Source organism: Calonectris borealis, chromosome 5 (assembly GCF_964195595.1).
Source record: "Calonectris borealis chromosome 5, bCalBor7.hap1.2, whole genome shotgun sequence".
Classification (NCBI taxonomy): domain Eukaryota; kingdom Metazoa; phylum Chordata; class Aves; order Procellariiformes; family Procellariidae; genus Calonectris; species Calonectris borealis.
This window is the reverse complement of record NC_134316.1, coordinates 45,865,288-45,885,325: the sequence shown is the minus strand read 5'-3', so window position 1 is coordinate 45,885,325 and position 20,038 is coordinate 45,865,288. Positions and strand designations below refer to the sequence as shown.

The following is a 20,038-nucleotide window of genomic DNA, read 5'->3' as shown; positions in this document are numbered from 1 at the left end:
TATCTATGATATATTCTATTTCTGTTTCCATTGTATGAATCATATCAGTATTTTTTTAAAAGAAAAAAAAGTACAGACCAAATGGAAATATGTCATACTCTACTGTGAAAACTAGCTGAGGAACAGAGATGGGCATCAGTCTTATTTCAGTGACACAACTCTGAGGGGAGCAACATGAAGAACATTTAACAGAAGATGTCATTTCTAAGGACAGTGAACATAGTAAAGACATTTGCACAGCCCTTTGCAAGTTCTTGGCATCAGGAATACTGCTAAAATTAATCACTTCCTTCAGACTTCAAAAATCAGAATCCACATGCTGAGTAGAGACAAAAGAACCTTTCTTGAAGAATCTGAGTTCTTACTAGCAAAAGATCAGTCTAATAACTTAACAAATGAAGCACACAAAAAAAAGTGTAATACTGGATCTGCCAAAAAAAAAAAAGCCACCAAAAAAACCCAATCAGAATTATTTACACATCATCTTATGCATGTATTTACAATTTTCTCCTTCCTCCCTTTATTCTAGAGACAGTCTTTGAGATGCTTTTAAATCTAGTCTTCAAATCCATTTTGTAAAGTTGATCCAAATTCACCTAACCAACAATTTCAGAACCCATTTCTTCAAACCAGTAATCCAAGCTTAGCATTTACCTACTCACATGTTTAAGTTTTCAAACAAGCACTTTTATGTTGTCCCATACATTCATGCTTGGGAAAAGAGGTTTCTTTTAAACACCCTAAAATGTGAGTGAGTATAATACAGCCATACTCAGTGTGACCAAAGAATCCACTAGTCCACCATCCTTTCAACATAGGCTGAAAGCAGAGCATAAAGAAAAATACAGTAAAAGGCCAAGCCTATACTCCTCTCAAGCTTAGCCATATGTGGCCCACTGACTTCCTGCATCAGGTGAGGTTTAATTCTCCTTCCCACTCACTATAGTGCTTCAGATTCTATTTAAAGCTATTCTTATCACAATGACTACAAAGAGTAAAGGAAATGAAACTTCTAAAGCTCTATAGTTAGCTCTTGCTTCCTTCCATTCCCTTTTCTGTCTGTATTTATATAATGACTAATGTAATACTTACATTGTAAGCTTTTGGGGAATTTTTTTTCTTTTTAAGCAGAATTCAGGCACGATCCTATTACTAGGATTCCTGAATGTCTAGTAAATGAATAATAATAAGATGTCATATTCTTACTGACAGAATCGCCTAAATACAGTATTTTGTAGGATCCTTCCTAGCTTTCCAAAGAAATTACCCACACATTCTCTTCTCTGTAACAGGAAAGGACCAGACTGTGAAGATAAAACCAAACAATGGAAATAATACTGGCATAATACTGTTTTCTTTGTGTCAGACTACATGTATGTAGTATATCTCCTCCACATATCTACAAATAATATCTAATTCTTCTAAAGCTAAGGATACAAACCAAGCACAGTTATGAGACTATTTCAAGTTCCAATTGGTTTCAGAAGCTAATCAGCTAGTTGTGTAACTACAGCTTATCGCTACGCTGTGCAGCAGGTGCAAACCAAGGCGAGTCCCAGGCTCCTGTTCTCAATTCGCTAGGATTGGGGAAGTGTCCAGAACAGGCAATGCAAGTTTTCTTCCCTCTGAAAGAAGAGTGTGAGCATGTGTGTGAACAGATGGAGTAAGAAATCATGTGTTTGTTCAGGTCTTGCTCTAAAAAGAATTGGAAAATGTATGAGCTGTTCATCAGACTCAAGAACTTTGAAGCACTACTCAATTCTATACATCAGGCATACTATGACTTGGGGGCAAGGAGGGTTGCAACAGCTAAACCAGAGATAGTACACAGGCAGAAAAGACATTAACTTGCTATTGTGGAAATAAATAAACAGTGAAATAGGATGGAAAAAAAGCTTTCATAAGTGCTGGGAAAAAACCTCACGAGGGAGGCAAATTATTGTAAATAATGAAAAACCAAAATACAGATGACTTTACAGGTAAACATCCTGAAAGGAAGAATGTGATTTGTTGAATTTTAGTGCTCATACACATGAGAAAGAGCCTAATTAGATTCATATATAAACTAGAAAGATATTAAATACGGTTTCTTAAAAATTTGTACGCATGTTCAGCTGCATTATATTGAATACTCTACCGTGAAGAGTGAAGATGCTGTCAATAATATTATAGACTAGAAATACATATACTAGAAATTCAAAAGTTTGTATTTGAAAACTATTAAATCAGCCAAAGTATAAGCAATTTACACCATCCCTATCACCTATATAAGACAAACACCATGACTTCTGCTTACCAGAAGTTGTCAAGTGCTTTAACCCTATAATCATTACAGCTCTTGAACTCTCAACCATGCTCCTCTCTAACCACGTTGCTCTATATCATCCTAATTCTGAAAATATATCACTTCTTTATTTTTGTTTTGGAAAACAAAACAAAACAAAAACACTCTACAAACTGATAATACTGACTCCACTGTCTTCACTACTGTACTTGCAGTTGGTAGACATCTGACTGCAAGGGAAGTTTCTGAAACAAGTCAAAACATTTCTGTTTTCGTGACTATGAATAGTTTGAAATACTTCTCTTAATAGAAACAACATGCCTATTCATGTGAATGTTGGCTAAATTTTCATTATTTAAATGCCAATGTTGTTTGACAGCAACTCTCATGTAAAGACAGATATAATATCTAGTACTTACTAATATTACTGTACCCAATAATGGATGTCAACATAAGCTACTTCAGTACAACGTGACAGCTGTTTCTATCAAAGCTTGGTAGTTCAATGTGACTAGAACTTTTTTGTCAGCAGTGTAAACTAATTTGTAGTTTTCTTCACAAGAAGAGGAATAAAAGGTTCTTTATTGCCAAAACCTGACCTTAACCTGCCTTCAGATGCCCTTAAATGCTAGAACACCAAATTGCATCCTGCCTTCTATGAAATCACAGGAAGTTTCAAATGCCTTCTACTCGATTGCAAGCAACAGTAGGGTGCAAGCAACTTGGGAAATTATGTTTCAGTGTAAATTATGACCTGAAAACTCAACAGCAACAGATAAAAAATTCTTCACTACTTACAGATTCTATGGCTTTTAATAAGAAAACGTACAAAATGAATGCTGTACTAATGAGGTGTGTTTACATAGCTAGTGCATCTCATTATTATTCACAAAGCTAAAGTATACAGTGCTAAGGATTGAAAGTTGAAAACAAATAAAGAAAAAATGCATAACTAAGATTGTTACAGCAATATTGAATTCTGTTATGTTACAAACAGTAATTAAAGTTATTTAGGACAATGAAATGAATTAAATATTATAACCTCAATTTTGTATTACCTGTCTTTTCATTGTTCAGATTTGCACTTTAAATGTTATGTTATCATAATTGTTTCTGCTACTGTTCTTGGCTCTACATATACAAAAAAGGAAGGATTAGATTGCCATCATCTGGAGTTGTGTATGTTCGTTTAGTTTTTTCAAAACTCCATAATTTTAAACAGCAGTCCTTTATAGATATGAAAGAAAAATAGAAATAGCACAATTGAAATACACAGGTTTGCAACGCTGTAGAAAATTCCTCTACTACAAAACAACATTTTCTTCTTACCTTGTATATGCCAAATAAAACTTGTAATCCAGTATGTTATCTTACATATTTTTCCAAGCATGTCTACCACGAATAAAACAGTTCAAAAATTTGCCATTTTTGAGTTACCTCGATTTTAAAAAGTCATAATTTCCTTGCTTAAATGAAAAAATATGTATTCTTCTGCTCAAGGGAGATAAAATTTCGGAAATAGAAATAGGTGCTATTCAGTAGACAAATAAATAAATAGTACTCAAAAGGAAAAGATGCTAATGCATCTGAAATACTTATCCAAGTTTCCATAGTCATGGCAATAAACATTTGTGAAATTGTTTATATGCCATAAACACCATAACCCAAGAAAGATACAGTTAAATATGGAACATTATTCTTCCATATACATCTGCTTTCTTTTACTAAACAGAAGGTTTTGCCATCTCAGTGACACCTTGCAAAACATGCAACTTAACTTAACAGTGAGTTTTTACAGGAAAATACAGGCCATTTTAGGAGTAAATGGATGCATACTGTGCATTTCCAGGTTTGAAAACAGTTATATTTTCTATGACAGGCTGGGATAGCCTATAGCTAAGGTATGTTGTTACACCCATGTTCTGGAAAGCTAGAAGAGGACAAAGAGCAAAAAAGGGACAGAGACAATGTTACAGATCGAGAATCCCACATATATTTAAGGACAAACTTTAAGATTATTCAACATGTAGGGTGAAAGTCTTCTAAGTTGTCAATACAGAAATCTTTCTGAAAGAGTCATCAGAAGCTTTTCAATCAACTTATAAAAATTTCTCTGGCAACTATTCACAGAAAAGTATTCTTTGGACAGGTGAAACTTCTTAATACATTAACTAGTTTTTACAATATTTCTGAATAGTTTCTTTTTAATATGTATGTTCTAAGTTTGATGTATTTATTATTTATATTTTTACTTCCCTTTTACGGCATTGGTTTGTTTTTAAATAGTCACAGGTATCTTGCTCAACTCTTCTAGATTTTTAACATTAAGCTTTGAAAAGCATACTTGGGAAAAAAAATCATCCAAAAAAGAGAATGTCTGAGAGAAAAATCAAAATCACTTGAAGCTGAAATGCAATCTTAACTGTATAAATGGAAACAAAAAAAATTACACTAAGATTTGTGCGCACAATAGTCAGAAATTGTAAAGCTAATGAGAAGGAACAAACTGTAATATAAACGTAATTCATCTTACTTGGATTTTGCCTCTTGCAACAATGAAGGGTCATCTGTAGCCAAATATACTCTTTTTTTATCAACATGCATTCTGCGAGCAAGAAGTTCAAACCGCTCTTCAACATGTACCATATATTCTTCAATGGGATGAAATGCTGCCTCTGTTCCTACTTTGTCTGTCCTTCGAACGTGAACACTGGAAAAAGGCAGAAACTAGGAATTCAATTTATAAATACAATACATACTTTAGCAACTGAAATTTTAACTTTAATTTTCATGCCTGTGCTTTTAGAATGCATATTAAATTGAATCCCTACATAAAACAAGGAAGGATTAAAACTCATTGATGTCCATCAAGACACACTGACAACATGAAGTTAGCTGTCAGTCTGTTCTTGAAAGCAATATAATAATCTTGCAAGAAAGGCAAAGTGTAACTGAAAGAAAAGAATGAAGGAGATTTAATTGTAGCATATAAGGTATTCCTTTTGTGCAGAAGGTTAAGTTACCCAGTGTAGTTAGGTAATGCTTGATCAATACAGTTCAAAAGCAAAATAGGAATATTTCCATCACGGATATATTGGGACACCAAGTACAGGGCAGGGCTTGAAGGAAGGTAGTTAAAAATGCATCTTCCCCATCTGCTTGAAACCTAACAAGTCTTCAGATCCACCAGTGGTGAAGTGGCCTACCAACTCAATGGGCAAAAGCCAACATTTGGATAGAACTATTGTGTACTCCTATAAAAAAAAAGATTAAGGATTGGAGGAAAATTCTGGCAAAGGAAGCTATTTGCAGACTTTAGTATAGCAGCAGCAAAATTTTCCACATTACATGACAGTAAAACTTTTCTTCCTCAAGCTGCTCTTTATTGCCCATATAGGTGCTTTCCTTCCTTCTCCCCATATCTCCCCATACAGACCTTTCCAATTCATAGTTACTGCTAAGAAACAACAATAGTGAAAACATCAGCAGGAAAGGGAAAGGCACATACCATGTTCAGGTGCAGCCAACAATAAAATTAGTTGTGGACTGTGGCATGTAAAATGTAGGCTTAGCCTTTTTTCCTCAAATGTAAAGGCTATAGGCACTTGAAAAGAAGACCCAGACAGAAAAGTGTCTGGAATACAAGCTGTAAGGCAATTACATGAATGAAATTCTGTATTACATTTCTAGATATGGAAGGACACATAAAAAAAAAACTTCTATTGAGCCACCTTTTATATATCTGTCCAACTATAGGTAGGCAAGTATGCTGAAGAAGCACTTGTAATCAACTTGTATTATGCACAGTTAAAAAATAATACCTTCATCTAGAAAGCATCCTCTCTTCCCACAAAATGCTTGAGGCTCTTGGATAACCATCATAAAACAATTTGTCTTGAACAGGAATCACTATGTACACATATTAAAGCACAGACAGTTAAAAAGAAAACTAAATACCCACCCGATCACTGGATGTTTGAAACCAAGTTTCCTTGTGGCTTCCTCTATTTCTTTTTCTAACCAAGGCTGTGGACGAATCAAGTATTTCACAAACTGCGAGACCCACCACACTGCAGGATCCCCATGTACACGAATTAGCCTATCAGCCAGGTCTTCGGGGATAGCCAACGGTAAATAAGGTGGCCGTGGGTGTAAGCTGTCAACAATGGGAAGTTCCACCACCTGAACATCCTTATCATTAGCCTCACCTGTTTTAAAATACATACTAGGATGAGTCAAGTAGTTTACTTTATTAATAAGCTTTACCATTGGCAAATAACATCCCAAACATATCAGCTAAACTGTATCTTCAACTTCAAAAAGACTACCTAACCCTCGCTCTACTTTTTCAAAACAGCATTAAAAAAAATTAATAAAAATCATAGTTTTAGATTAGATTTATGTACGAACTGTATCTAACAACCCACTCCAGTAGAACAAAATTGAAGATCCTTGAATTCTTAGCAGCTCGTAGTTAATGAAATATAAAAAGCGTTCCTGTTTATATATGCATACCTTTTTATATACAACTACACCATTACTGTGTGCTAAGGCTTACTTGGACAGACTTCTTATCTAAAATGCTTAAAATTCAGTTACTTTTTTAAAAAATAAACGAAGAAATATTTTCAGGCATAGGAAATTGTTAAAAAAATAACTATACAGCCCTGCTGCTCTTTTGAATACATTTTATTGCAGTAAATCTCAGCATTTCAGACTCCATTAGAACCACTGAATTAGCTACTCTATTGACAGAAGGGGAGAAAGGACAGAAAGACAGACAATTCCTGTCCTGAAGAACTTAAACTATGAAGATAAGTAGCAAATTAAACAGATCAAGGAAAACAGCCAAGCACTATACAAGCATGTGATTCACGTACAGGTAAGAATTTGTTATCTTTTAAAGACTAACTAAAGGGGAATGTATAGATGTTTTAGATGGGACTTTCATTCAATGCTCAATAGCCACTAAATATTTTTTAAGAGTTTTTACAAATTACACTAACATAAGTGTCTACATAACTGATAATTCAAAGCTATTTTCATACACTGAAATAAATTATAATACATGACAACATAATACAAAGCATTACATTTTTGAAACATTGAACATTTCAGGTAAGATTTCTAGTGTGCTCATTTCCTCCAAAAGAATATTTTCATTGTCTGCAGTGTTTACCGGCAAAGATGGCTACTTCTCTGTTTAGTGCTCATCAGCCAGGAAAGAAAACTGTTTTAAATATAAGCAAATCAAAATCATGTAACTGTTGATGACCAAATAAACCTAATGGCTGAAAAAATCAATTCAGTGCAAGGATAACGAGTCTTATTTTAAGAAGTTAAAAATCGCTAAGGTTGGAACACTTTTGCACGTACTAAAAATCATTTCAGTATATCTGTGACACAGTCCTAGAAATATGACAATTGTATGAATAAGTCATAGATTACCAGAATGCTACATTAACACCAGTGAACCTACCAAAACTAGTCAAAGTTCAGCAGTAACTTTCTGAGATACGGTTATTTAAATAAGGAATGTTTGTTATGATCAGGTATATTTTCAATTAATTTTTAATAGATTTGGAAAATCTGTCTTCATAGATGTATCTATATGTTAATATTTACTGCACCGTATAAAACCACTATAAAGAGATCTTTTAGAAGAATTTCCCATAGAATATGTACTGCAGGTATGGATGATATTTTTTAATTCAAGAAGCCAATTCATATTTTTACCATCTATTATATCACACTTACAGGAAAAGATTTAGTAAAAGTTCATAAATTTAGTAAAAATACTGAGCATTTAAGTTTTCTTATAATAAGATGGATAATATTTTATCAGTATGTCTTCAGAAAGCTGCAATAAAGAAAAGCAGCCTGAAGCCAGGGAAGTGCTAAATCTGGTGCAGATGTGAAGTATTAGACAAGAAACATTTAGCTTGCGAATAGTATGACAGAATGCTTGAGGTTCCATCTTTTTACTCTTTCCCCCTCAATTGAGCGTGGGGGAAGGAACAGGGTGGCAGCAGAAGCAATAGCAACCTTAGCCAAGAGAAGAAAGAAAAGACTCCAATCTTAAGTTAGAGAAGGAAATTTGCTGCAATTCTTTTGAGGAGAAAAAGCAGAGATGCTACAGTGCATACAAAAAGGTGAATTTTTATTAAATATGGTATCACTGACAAGTTTTTAAACTTCATTCTATCATTGAAAAAATATGTTGTTGCGTAAAGACAGCCATTTGGAAAGTTTTGCTATTGATAAAGCTGATTGAGCGATCTGTCCCACTATTTGGCATTCTGACCCTGAAAAGCACCCAATACATTGTTCCACACTATTCAAAGGATAAGAGTGTGCTTCTAAAAATTTCCACGGGCTGCCTTAAGGTTTTGAAGAAAACGAGATTGGCCAGCAATAACAAGGATAGCTCTCAGCATATAGCAAATTAGATTAAAATATACCAAAATCACAAGAATACCAAAGACAACTGTGGAAAAAAAAAACAGATTTCAGCTTTCAACTATATGAGATACGTTGTTTGAATAGTAATGAAGTTGCAAAAGACTGCTGTGAATCAAAATCAGAAAGAAACAAAATGTATTTTATTAAGGCAAAACAATTTGGTTGTGCAAAATTAACTACTAGGTCAAGTGTTAATGAGTGCACTTTGAGATACAGAAAACTACTTTTTGAGAAGCAACTGAAAATATCATATGGTTATTTCACAGAGAAGATTAAGAGTTCCTTACTTTGTAAAACTACGCAATATGAGACCCAACAAGGGAACTATCACTGAAAGTATGGGTAACAAATAGAAAGTCATAAAATGAAATATTCACAAATACAAATCAAAGAATGTGTTGTTGTTATAATCAGGAATTTTGAAATGGTTACAGAAGCCCCTCATGTTTCAAGACTTTTGCCAGTTACTAAGAGTTGACAAAATAATTCTGACACACACAGTGTTTTGTTGAGACAATGCATGTAATTGTTTAAAAACAGAATTTAAAAAATCAAACGATCAATGTGGTCATCATTATTTTCAACAATGCTGTACTTTGTTAATGGTTTACATAAAATTAGAAGTGGGCAAGTCCACTTAATCCAAACATACAAACTTCTGATAAAGCACGGCCATTTAACATCACTGATTAGGACATCTGTGTAATCAAACATGCAGATGTGTGAACAATTCTAGGAAACTTTTTGACAACTTTCTAGTTTTTATTACCTTTATTATCATTCTGAACATCGAAGAAAAAACTTCCTATTAGTCTTCACTCACTTTAAAATGTATGAGATAGCAGATGCAATACAAGGAAAACTTACAGCAACTATTTGCTTTTGTCCTGGACGAAAACAGTGAAGAGTAACTCTTCAGTAACCTGAAGGAGTAAACAACTCCCTGCAACAGCCATGTAGGCAAGTGACAGCTTTCTTATCCTACTGATTCCTTTTTTTTTTTTTAAAGTGTTCGTTGAAAAATTTCTAATAGGCAATGATCTTGTCCCATTTTCAACAGGCATAGTTCAAAAAACTTCCATGGAAATTTTGGATAGTAGGATATTGTTTTAGTTTACTCAGAAATAAGCTGCAATCAAAATCATTGATACAGTAGATAACCAAAACTCAGTCAGATTGATAGGCAAGCATATACATTACAAAAACTTTAAGTCAAGTTCTTGATAGATATGAACTGTAGCTGTTCACTATCACTGAAGATAGAAGTTGGGTTAAAATAAGAATGATCTTTTCATTCACACATTTCTTCATTTTTTTAGCTATGTATTCTCTAAATCTTAAAAACCACAGTTCTTCCATTTCCCAGCTGTATTTTGTTAAATAATAGATAAGCCATAAAAGGTAATAATCCCTACTAATGCTTATCTGTTTTTCTCATGTTGATAGTTCAAATCACAGTATCATCGTGTCAATCAAGTCCAATTCCCTGCTCAGTGCAGGTCCAACTTTGACATTTGATCACAGAATCATAGAATTACTTAGGTCGGAAGATACCTCTAGAGTTGTTACAGGTCATTTACATTTGAGCAATACTTCAAGCTACTTCTTCCAATGTGATTTTATTTTGCTCTTAACAGTTGCCATAATTTGCCTCTATAATTCTATTTATAGCTTGTTTAAGTTTCATACGATTCCAGGTGCTATTTTTCAGTTTGGATTAACCTAAATAATTGTCCTCCAAAGTTCTGCAACTTAATCCATTTTTCCTTCACTGAGTGATCAAAAGATCAAGTGTTTTTCTAATAGTCATAAAGTACTGCAATATTGGTAACACTCACTCTTATCGTAACAACATACTCTGGAGGAAAATCACAGACTTGTGAAGAAATTTATTTTTATTTAGATGACCCATGCCAGTTGCACCAGCTAGTTCTTATTTATCACCATCTTTTGGATATGTTCATCACTAATAGATCAGTAATACAGTTTCAATTTCCAGGAGTCCCACTGATTATTTTTTAAATACCGAAATCAGCTGTGTGTGTTACAAAAAGCGTAACTTTGTTTCCCTGCAGTATCCCAATGTGCTTTAATTGCTTACTTTATAGTTCACAGGACTTACATAATTTTTCATGATTTGGCACAATCTTACTGCCTATTTTTCAAATTTAACCTTTGTCCTCCTAATTTAAAGCCCACTTAGAGACTTTCACTATTTGTATCTTCTATATCAACTTCTTTGAAGCGTAAAAAATGTTGGTTTGGCTGCAAAAGACCTTTGGAATTTTGTCATTTCACGTTACCTTACTTCCTGCCATCTGAACATTGGCTCACACCTGCATTTGGATCGGCATTTTTGTTGGGTGTTCATTACTTTGCATGGCAAAATGTTGACCTCATTTCAAGTAACAAACAATACTGTAAGTCAATGTTAACTGAAAATCTGTTTGGGCACTTTATTCATTCTCCTATTATTTCAAAATTCATCATCTAATTTCAAAGTATTCTTTCAAGAAGTTGTCCTGAAAAGTATGCCAAGGAGCACTGTGCTAAGGACATTACTGTTGTGTAAATTTAATTTCAGTTTGTGTTGCTAGAAATACAACTGAATAAAATCAAATAACAATGGAATAGCTTCACTGCTTTTTGGTTTTTATAATATACTTATTTAAGCCAGTATCAACTTGCATAGACTAAACACAGCTCTACTTAACTAACCTCTACAACCTGAAAGACTTACTGCCAATTTGAAACCTCGCCCCAAGTGAGTGAACAATTCTAAATTCAATCACACAAGGTATGTCAGAGTGCTAGGAATGCTGTTAGATTAGCATAGGATACGGTGAGAGGGACCGTGCTGAATTCTCACAAGGTTCTTCATTGTCTTGCTGGCTACTGTTACATATTGCAAAGACATCAAGTTCATGGTTCATCAACTTCAATGATATTTTAATGCTTTTCTTTGCAAAGCAGACAAAATAAAGAATGGAAACTATGCAAAGTTCTGGTGTGTTATGCTATTTATGAATTGTCAACTAGTTCAGAAGAAAGAAACAACTTGTTTGGGCATTTCCAAACATTATTAGTCACCTAGTAAGGACTTTATGCCATAGTTGAATTATAAAATTTAATTAAAATGAGATAAAGAATCCTATTTTTCTTTTAAAGTAGTCAGTGTGAAATATAACTTGTATATTTAAGTGTTTTTTCTCTAAGATTTTGCTTTGTATATTTTTAATACAAAATTTTTAAACTTGGTTTCTGATTACTTTCTCATGGTGTTCCACTTATAAACTTTTTTAATCATCTTTTATCTATCAAACCTTTTAAGGCAGGCAGGTATTGAATAAATTTGGTGCAATTCGGTTTTAAAGAAACTGAAAAGACAGTCTTTTTTTTTTTTTTTTTTCCCAGGTTTTATATGCCATATGGGTAGTGTTGTCCCATTTGTCATCCCAAGAGGCTGATTCTTGATAGCTTCAGGAGGGAATAAACCAAATGTTTTCAAACATGCCAACATGTCTTCTATTACTTTTCTCAACCCAGCACTCCCAAGGCTTTTATTCCTGCATCCTTTCCTCTCCTCTCTTGCACAACCCTTGCAACTACTCTCACGTATTCCCATGTCTCTTACCACCCTCTGTACTGTTTGCTTGTTGGAAAGTGACATCTGTGATGAGTCAGTGACTGCTTCTCACTTACTGGTAGGTCTGAATATTGACTTCAGCGGCTGTATACACATACCCAGGCTACCTATTTTGAAGACTTTTGAGAGACCTTAACAAGACCCATTTCTTTCAGTCAAATTTGGCCAAAATTCATCCAATATTCAGAACTTGTACTAAGTTAAGATAAAAAAAGAAGCAGACGGAAAGGTACAGCATGATGACAAAACATTTGCTTTCACAGGAAACTTGGCTAAAATAATTCTCTGCCAGAGATACTATTTTATCAGCTCCCCTCAAAAAAAGAAAACTTTGATGGCAGTCTTATTTCTGCTGCAGCAAAAACCCTAACTTCCAGAGCTCCTGAACTACTAACATGTCTTTGTAACACAAGTTCCACTGACTTTCAATAGTATTTGTTTTCCCATGTCAGTCTGGTTTTTTGAAAACCCTACCCACAATCAAAACCACAATGTAAAGATAAACAGTGCTATACCTGTAATGAGATTTCAATGAACGTTCTCCCTCTTGGATCTAATGAAAGCATGAACTGAGTGTATCAATTTCTGCATTTGAAATAGCTATGTCTCTAACAAAACTAAACCAGTAGCATCTCCTGATGCCTTTAGGGCCTCCATTCCCTTTTTAGTAAGCTCAGGTGAGCTGCATTATAAAGACCTATATTTCTGTTTCACTCTGTTGAAAATTTCTCATCACTTATTAGAAGTTTTTTATGGCCATTACCACCCAGAGAACATTAAAAAGTAAAGATTCTTCCCTTCCTCAATTGTTTAGATATTCAGCGTGCCAGCTGGAAAGTTTACAGATGAAGTGTATGATTGCACAAATTGACTTCATATAACAGTCAGTGAAGGCATTTTCAGCAGACTGTCAAACTAAATAGAAATCAAGAAGCTTACTAGTAATTTATTTTTCCCTTTATCTTCATATATTCAAACTGCTTTTGAACAATGCCCCATTTTGTCTAAACAGCCTATATGAAAGGGGCACCTGTCTAAGAAGAGCTCCAGCTCCCTGGCTACCAGAAGATATCACAAAATGTATTTGCAAAGGCAAATACACTTTTATAAATGCAAAGGGGTTTTGCCATGTTATCCAGCTTTAGTCATTCATGCAAACAGTAATCAGAGTTGATGATTTAAAAGTAAGATCTTAGACAAGGATAGCTGAAATAACTTGGGAAAACATATAGAAAAGATCTGTACAGCAATATTGAAGAAAAACTAATTTTGGATTTAATTTGAAACAATTCCACTGAAGCTCATTCTCTATTTCAGTCTAATGTTAATTACTATATACCTGAAAATACTTCCAAATACTTGCTTTGAATATTAGGTTGTCTTTTCTGGAATAAAAGAGAAACAACTTACTTTTACATAATCCTTTAACAGCTGCAGGGACTTATCTGCAGGGACTGATCTCTGGCATGCATATGCTAATCGGACATACGTATGAGCCTGTAACAAGCATGTATAAACACGCAAAAACCAAGACAACCTCAAGACGATATTTTAGGAGACCTAAAAGTTTTCAACAGGTCATGAGAATGGAGCTTAACATTCGGAGCTGGATGTCCAGGCACCCAGTGGAGAAGGGCTCCCGGTTTAGATAAGACATTTACTGTCTTTTTGAGCTAGTGGTTTTTAACTTGAGATCCCAATCTTGTCTTGTCCTAATTTGAACCCTTGGAAGACTCTTCTTTCAATGAATTAGTAAAAATACCTTCATATGCAAATCCAAATGGAACACAACCCTCAAGGTGCACGTAGACAAAAAAACATTTTAGTTAGCCATAAATAAAATAGCAGAGAATAAAACTGCTATGCTGTTGGAAATTAGTATCAGTGAGGCTCACTTCACCTTAACAGTGCATCTGAAAGAAACTGAGAGAAACAGAATTCTACTTCATATGGTCTACTAGCATAGAAGAGGGAAAAACAACAGTGTAACTCTGCAGTAATGGAAAAGCAAATTTTTCTGGTCTTCAGTCATAACATGTATGCCCCTTTTCAAGTGGTCTATCATCTGAAGACAGAATTTTCTATTTTCTAAAGAAAATAAGGGGGAAATGTAGTGGAAGAATTAATAAAAACAATAAAACTCACATATAAAAATAAAAGTTTTCTCCATAACTATTACAGTAATAAAGTATTATTAATTTGCACACTATTAGAAACTTAAAACCAGTACTGTTTCTTATAGGAGACAAGGGCACTTGGAAACAAAACACCTATGTTTTTGAGATTTGTCCCAGGATTTACGTAATAGCAGATAAAGGGAAATAGGTTCTAATGATTTTTCTACAAAACTTGTTAGATGGCATTCATGGACATGTAATGCCAAAAATATGAGATTATAGTATTTTTCCTGGAATATTAAATATTTCTTGTTTCATATGAAATGTTAAAAAAATAAACGTGTGTCTTGCAATGTAGGTAGAAGACCAATGTAATAAAATGCAGGTTTCCAAATTTCTTATCTGTTCACAACACTAGGAAGAACTCAGTGGGCTGAGAGCCTAAAGATTGAGAAACAGAAATACAAAATGCAGGAAATTATTTCTGCTTTAAAAGTCTTGGTATAGCTTTCAGTTATTTCACATGGTGAAAAACAGTATTCAGTACCATTTGCCTACTTAGTTGATTCTTCATGTCTAACAAAAAATATATAGCAATAAAAGCATCTTTTCAGTATCACATTCTGTATCTATACAAGAAATAGATTTTGAGTAATTAGCTGATATTTTTAGGTTGTTGTTTATTCATTACTCAAATGCAAAAAGACAAGAACCCTTTAGGATTTGGCAAAGTTATACCGAAATGAATGAAATGTCCAGCCTTGAACTACAGCCTCTCTATACAGAATTAATAGTATCTGCATTCATAGAAAAGATGACCCCATATTAAATGATACATTCCCAAGTACCAGAGTGATAACCCATAGTGCTAGAGGTGCTCTGGCATGCCTTTCCCCTGGAAATGGTGGTAACCATTTTCAAGACATAGGAAGGGTTTGGATGAAATGTTTTCATGACTTGAATTCAACCCCACAGCTGCCAGCTCAGACCACCCTTGTTTAAAGATTACTTAAAATTAGTATTACTTAACCATAACATTGCGGACATTGTAATGACTAGCGTAATACATTAGAAAATAATTTGAAACTTCAATGCAGGTAATAATTTCCCCAAAATCTGAGAATGCTGCAGTTTGGATTGAAATTTATGCAGCCAAACAAAGAATTCCAATTAACATTTGAAACTTTGTAAAGATTGTCTGAGACCCAACATATTTCTGAGGTAATTTTACTCTCAATTTGCCTAATGCTGTCTCTTGATATTCAAAAAACGTTTTTTTTTTTTTCATTTGAACACAAAACACACTTGTATTCTTCCCTAGTGTACACACTACAGTACAACTTTTCAAGTATAGAATGGTTACCTTAAGTCCAATAAATTCTACTAATTAGGCCAATTTGTAGCTTTTTGCTTATGAACAATTGTTAGAAGAGTGACAGTCATCCGTGATTTAATGCTTGTGAGAAAAGTTTGCAATTAATCACTACTTTTGCTAGTATATTGGGGCAACATCGATTTTTTAGGAAAATGGGAAAGCCATGCTTCAAAAGGTAATATTTCATATGAACAGCATAAGATATGTGATCAAATATGTGATCAGTTATTGGTACCACTGCAGAGAATAGAGCCAAGAGTCCTTTTTTCCCCCCTCTTCATGCACTCCTTAGATTTCCAGGTCTACAAAATAACCGCAGTGCTTCAACTTCCCCTAATCAAGAAATATAGGGAAATAAGTCCCTACCATTTTGAAAATAATTATTTCAGTGGACACATTTATTCCTGAATAAAAATCCTTTGTTCTAGGTTACCTTCATTCACTTCAACATACTTAAATAATTCTCATTGAACAATGCGTTTGCTAGTCCGCTTATGGTCCTGCCCATGCATGGAACTATTACCAAACAGTCAAGCACCCTTCATACAGACATCAAATCTTAACCTAAATTAACAATGACATAAGGAGAACTCATTGTATAAAATCTCCATATTTTTGCTCCTTGAACATTATCGGATAGATATATACATGCAATTATATACATCAAATGTTAAAGAAATATATACATCCTTACTTCTGCCACTGGAAAATTTACTTAACCATGGCTGTATTTAAAAGCAATGTATTCCCTACTTATCTCCCGTCCTGCTAAAAAATGCTGCTGGCATGGAAAACAACCTCTAAGAACACCGTTCCTTTATCAAGAATAGATTTAATGTAATTCCTCATACAATTAAATGAGAACCAATAGCACACAGCCTATATAAATGGCCTAACTAGAATCAACATTCAATATTGTGGGCTTGATTGATTATAGTGTGAAGGAGCACACAGATGTATTTTATGAGGAACTTATTAAAATACAAATGGATTCAGTTTAGTATGGCAGATTTGGGATTGCACAAGTGAACTTTGTGTCACAAGTTGTAAGACTACATTAAAAGTATTGCTACAAAAAAACCTCAACAAACAAACAAAAAAACCAACAAAAACCCAAACCCACTGAAAGACCAAAGGCAAACATTCTTCTATGTAAAAACAAATGAAATAAAGCTAGTTACAGGAAATGATTGCATCTCCCGTAATTCTGATTTCAGATCATTAGATCTTTTAGAACAAGACAGAATGACAGTGTACAGCTACTTGATTTTAATATTGATCACACTTAACATTCTTTGTGAAAAAGTTACAGCTATTTATATACTTTCTCCTTGTATTTTTATGAGAGAAACTGGTATTCTTGTGAAAACAGCTGTGCAGAAAACTGAAGTATGTAGTTTTCTATTTACACACAAAAAATGCAAAATATTGGCAAAAATACCACATCATCAACAGGGCTTCACTCCGATCTCAGGAGAGAGGGGACAACAGAATTCAACTAGCTTTGTTCATGCAAGCCTTTCTGCTTCTGGAAAGGCTGCCAAAGTAAGAGTCAACAGCAGCAGTGGCTCAGGAAATCCATATACTTATTTCAGAGATGCAACGAAACATCCAGTCAGACTGGATTTGAACCATAAATATGAACTTGTGATCTGAAAATGAAAAACCTTATTCTCACTGTACATTAATTGAGCCACCCAGTTCCTTTAGTATCACCATTTAAATACGCACTCTCTAATACTGAAGGTGAAATATTGAAAAGCAAATGTTAATCATGCACTAAGTTTAAGCAAAAGTTTTTAGGCAAACCTGTTACTATGGTATACTGGCCACTGGATGTGCTTCCACACTTCCTAAATAGCAGTGCGTAGCCAGATCTCACCACTGAGTGTATAGTTCAGGGTTGTTCTTCCCCATTACCTGGTCTTTATCAAAACAGACTTTTATCTGCTATTTTATTTCGCATGAGCCTTCTGTAACTGTTCACAAAGAATTTTCACCTTCACTAATCAAAATACCTTATTATCGTTAGAAATACTGCCATCTCACATTCTCTCTCTTTGCCAGATGAGATATGAATATGTTGAAGAGTAAAGTTTGCATCAGTCTCTGCTGGTGACTTTGTCCTCTAAGGAATATTAATCATTAATTTCTACCCTTTCCCTCTGAAGTTTCTTTTAACCCAATTTTATATATATTAGGAGCTTCTCTTCTATCTCATGGTAGTTTACATCTGGGGAAGCCTTCTGAAGTGCTTTCTTGAAGTGCAAGATATTAAATGAACTCACGTCTTCCATACCTACGTATTTTTTGCCCCTCTCAAATAAATCCACTAAATTTATGAGACATTATTTCCTTCTATAAAACTATCATTTACTCTTCTCCACCACAACATATGTTTCTGTGTATTCCCTAAAATGATTCTTCATTATTATTTCTGTCAATTTGTCCAATGCAGAGTCCGTGATTTGCTAGAACCCTTTTTGAAAATTGGTATTCCTTCAGCCACCTTCCATTGTTCTGTAGAACAGCAATTATAAACAAAGAGCAATTATAAACAAAATGTTTTGTTGTAAAATGCTTTTAATGACACTTGTTTGAGAAAGAGCATCCAAAGTGTCCCCTGTGAAGAAAGATTCCAGCACGGGAGCCTCCCTGAGCTCTTCCACAATGAATGTGGATCTGAAATATTTTTATAGTTTGTACTACAGTCTTGTCTTCTTTCAGTGCTCCTTTCATCCCTTGATCATGTATTGGCCCTCCAGATTGCTCCATTGCTCCTCATGCAACAACCACAAAATATCTAGGGGCAGGGCCTCCACCGGCATAAATTGCCAGTTTGCAGCATCTGAGGACCTGGCTCTTCCACATGGTTTAGTGGTGGACTTGGCAGTGCTATGTTAACAGTTGGACTTGATGATCTTAAAGGTCTTTTCCAACCTAAATGATTCTATGATTCTATGTTTTATAAGCATTCTGACTTATTTTTTATGTAGCTCCCTTTTTTAAATGAAACATTGTAGTGGATTGTTTGGATTCTTTTTATTTACTGTTATTTATTTGTTATTTTAAGCAGACATAGTTATACCCCTGCTGTATGACACCATCTGGTCTTCTCGCATAAATTACTGTGGGTACTGAAACATCCCATAAGTTTCTGATATGCTGTTCTGGCTATACACACATTTCAAATCAGGAATTTCAGCCTCCCTTTCTATTTGTAGACTTCTGTTTCTTCTGGCACCTTCTTATCACCCTAGTAAAAAATGTTCCTCCACAACAATACCAGAATTGCAAGCTGAAGGCAGGACAACTCTATGGTATCACTGAAAGTCTCAGTTTCTCTCCGCTTCTTTTCTCAGTTTCATCTCTCTGTCTGGAAGAGAGTACTTTGTTTCGGAGCTCTGTGAGATGCACACACAGCATATAACCTTACAAATGATACATGGTGTCCTAAACTGAGAAATCCCTACACTCACGCAATCTGAATTTGATTTGCCTGAATTCTGCTTTCTAAGCTTTCTAAGATGCAAAGATAACTTTTTAATTTTATCTTAGATAAGTGGAGGGCCACTTCAGATTCTTTCCCCCTACCAAATTCACTTATCTGGTTTCTCTTATTTAGTCTTCCCACCTAACTAAACTTCCACTGTAGCTACAAAATGTTTGAGTAGTACACCAATAAAGAAAGCCAAATGTCTTAACACATTTCCACTGGAACATGTCAACTATTGACAATGTACCGTATGTACATGCATTAAAAAAAGAAAATCAAGGTTGTGAAATAACTAAAATCTGCATATGATCTCTTTAGAGCATATACTGGATTCATTTTTTTTTATTTTTAAGATAACAGTAGCTGTTTTTTTAAGTCCAACAGTGGGAAAAGGTAAAATTAAAATGTTAATTGGAATGCAGACTATTAAATCCAAACTTTAAGGCATGTTGCAAGAGGTGCCACGAGAGATACTACACTGTCTTTCCATGTAAACTAATCTCATATTCTCCTGCATGATTATGGGCTGACACAGCAAATAATATAATGACATATAAAGGACAAGTTGAGTAACATGAAGTTAATTATGAATTTTTAAGGAGATAACTAATACCTATATGTTGATATTCACAGCATTTAAGTTAACGTTGTGACATCA

General features: G+C 34.3%; 1 protein-coding gene across 1 annotated transcript in view; it reads right to left on the bottom strand.

Moving 5' to 3' along the window:
- The window catches only part of FUT8 (fucosyltransferase 8), a 135,461-nt gene that overhangs the window by 10,058 nt on the left and 105,365 nt on the right, over window positions 1-20,038 (bottom strand). Inside the window, exons 9-10 of the mRNA XM_075152280.1 lie at window positions 6,246-6,492; window positions 4,818-4,994 (exon numbers count right to left, since the gene is read on the bottom strand). Coding sequence (XP_075008381.1) covers window positions 4,818-4,994; window positions 6,246-6,492 — 424 coding nt within the window. The remainder of the gene's footprint in view (window positions 1-4,817; window positions 4,995-6,245; window positions 6,493-20,038) is intronic.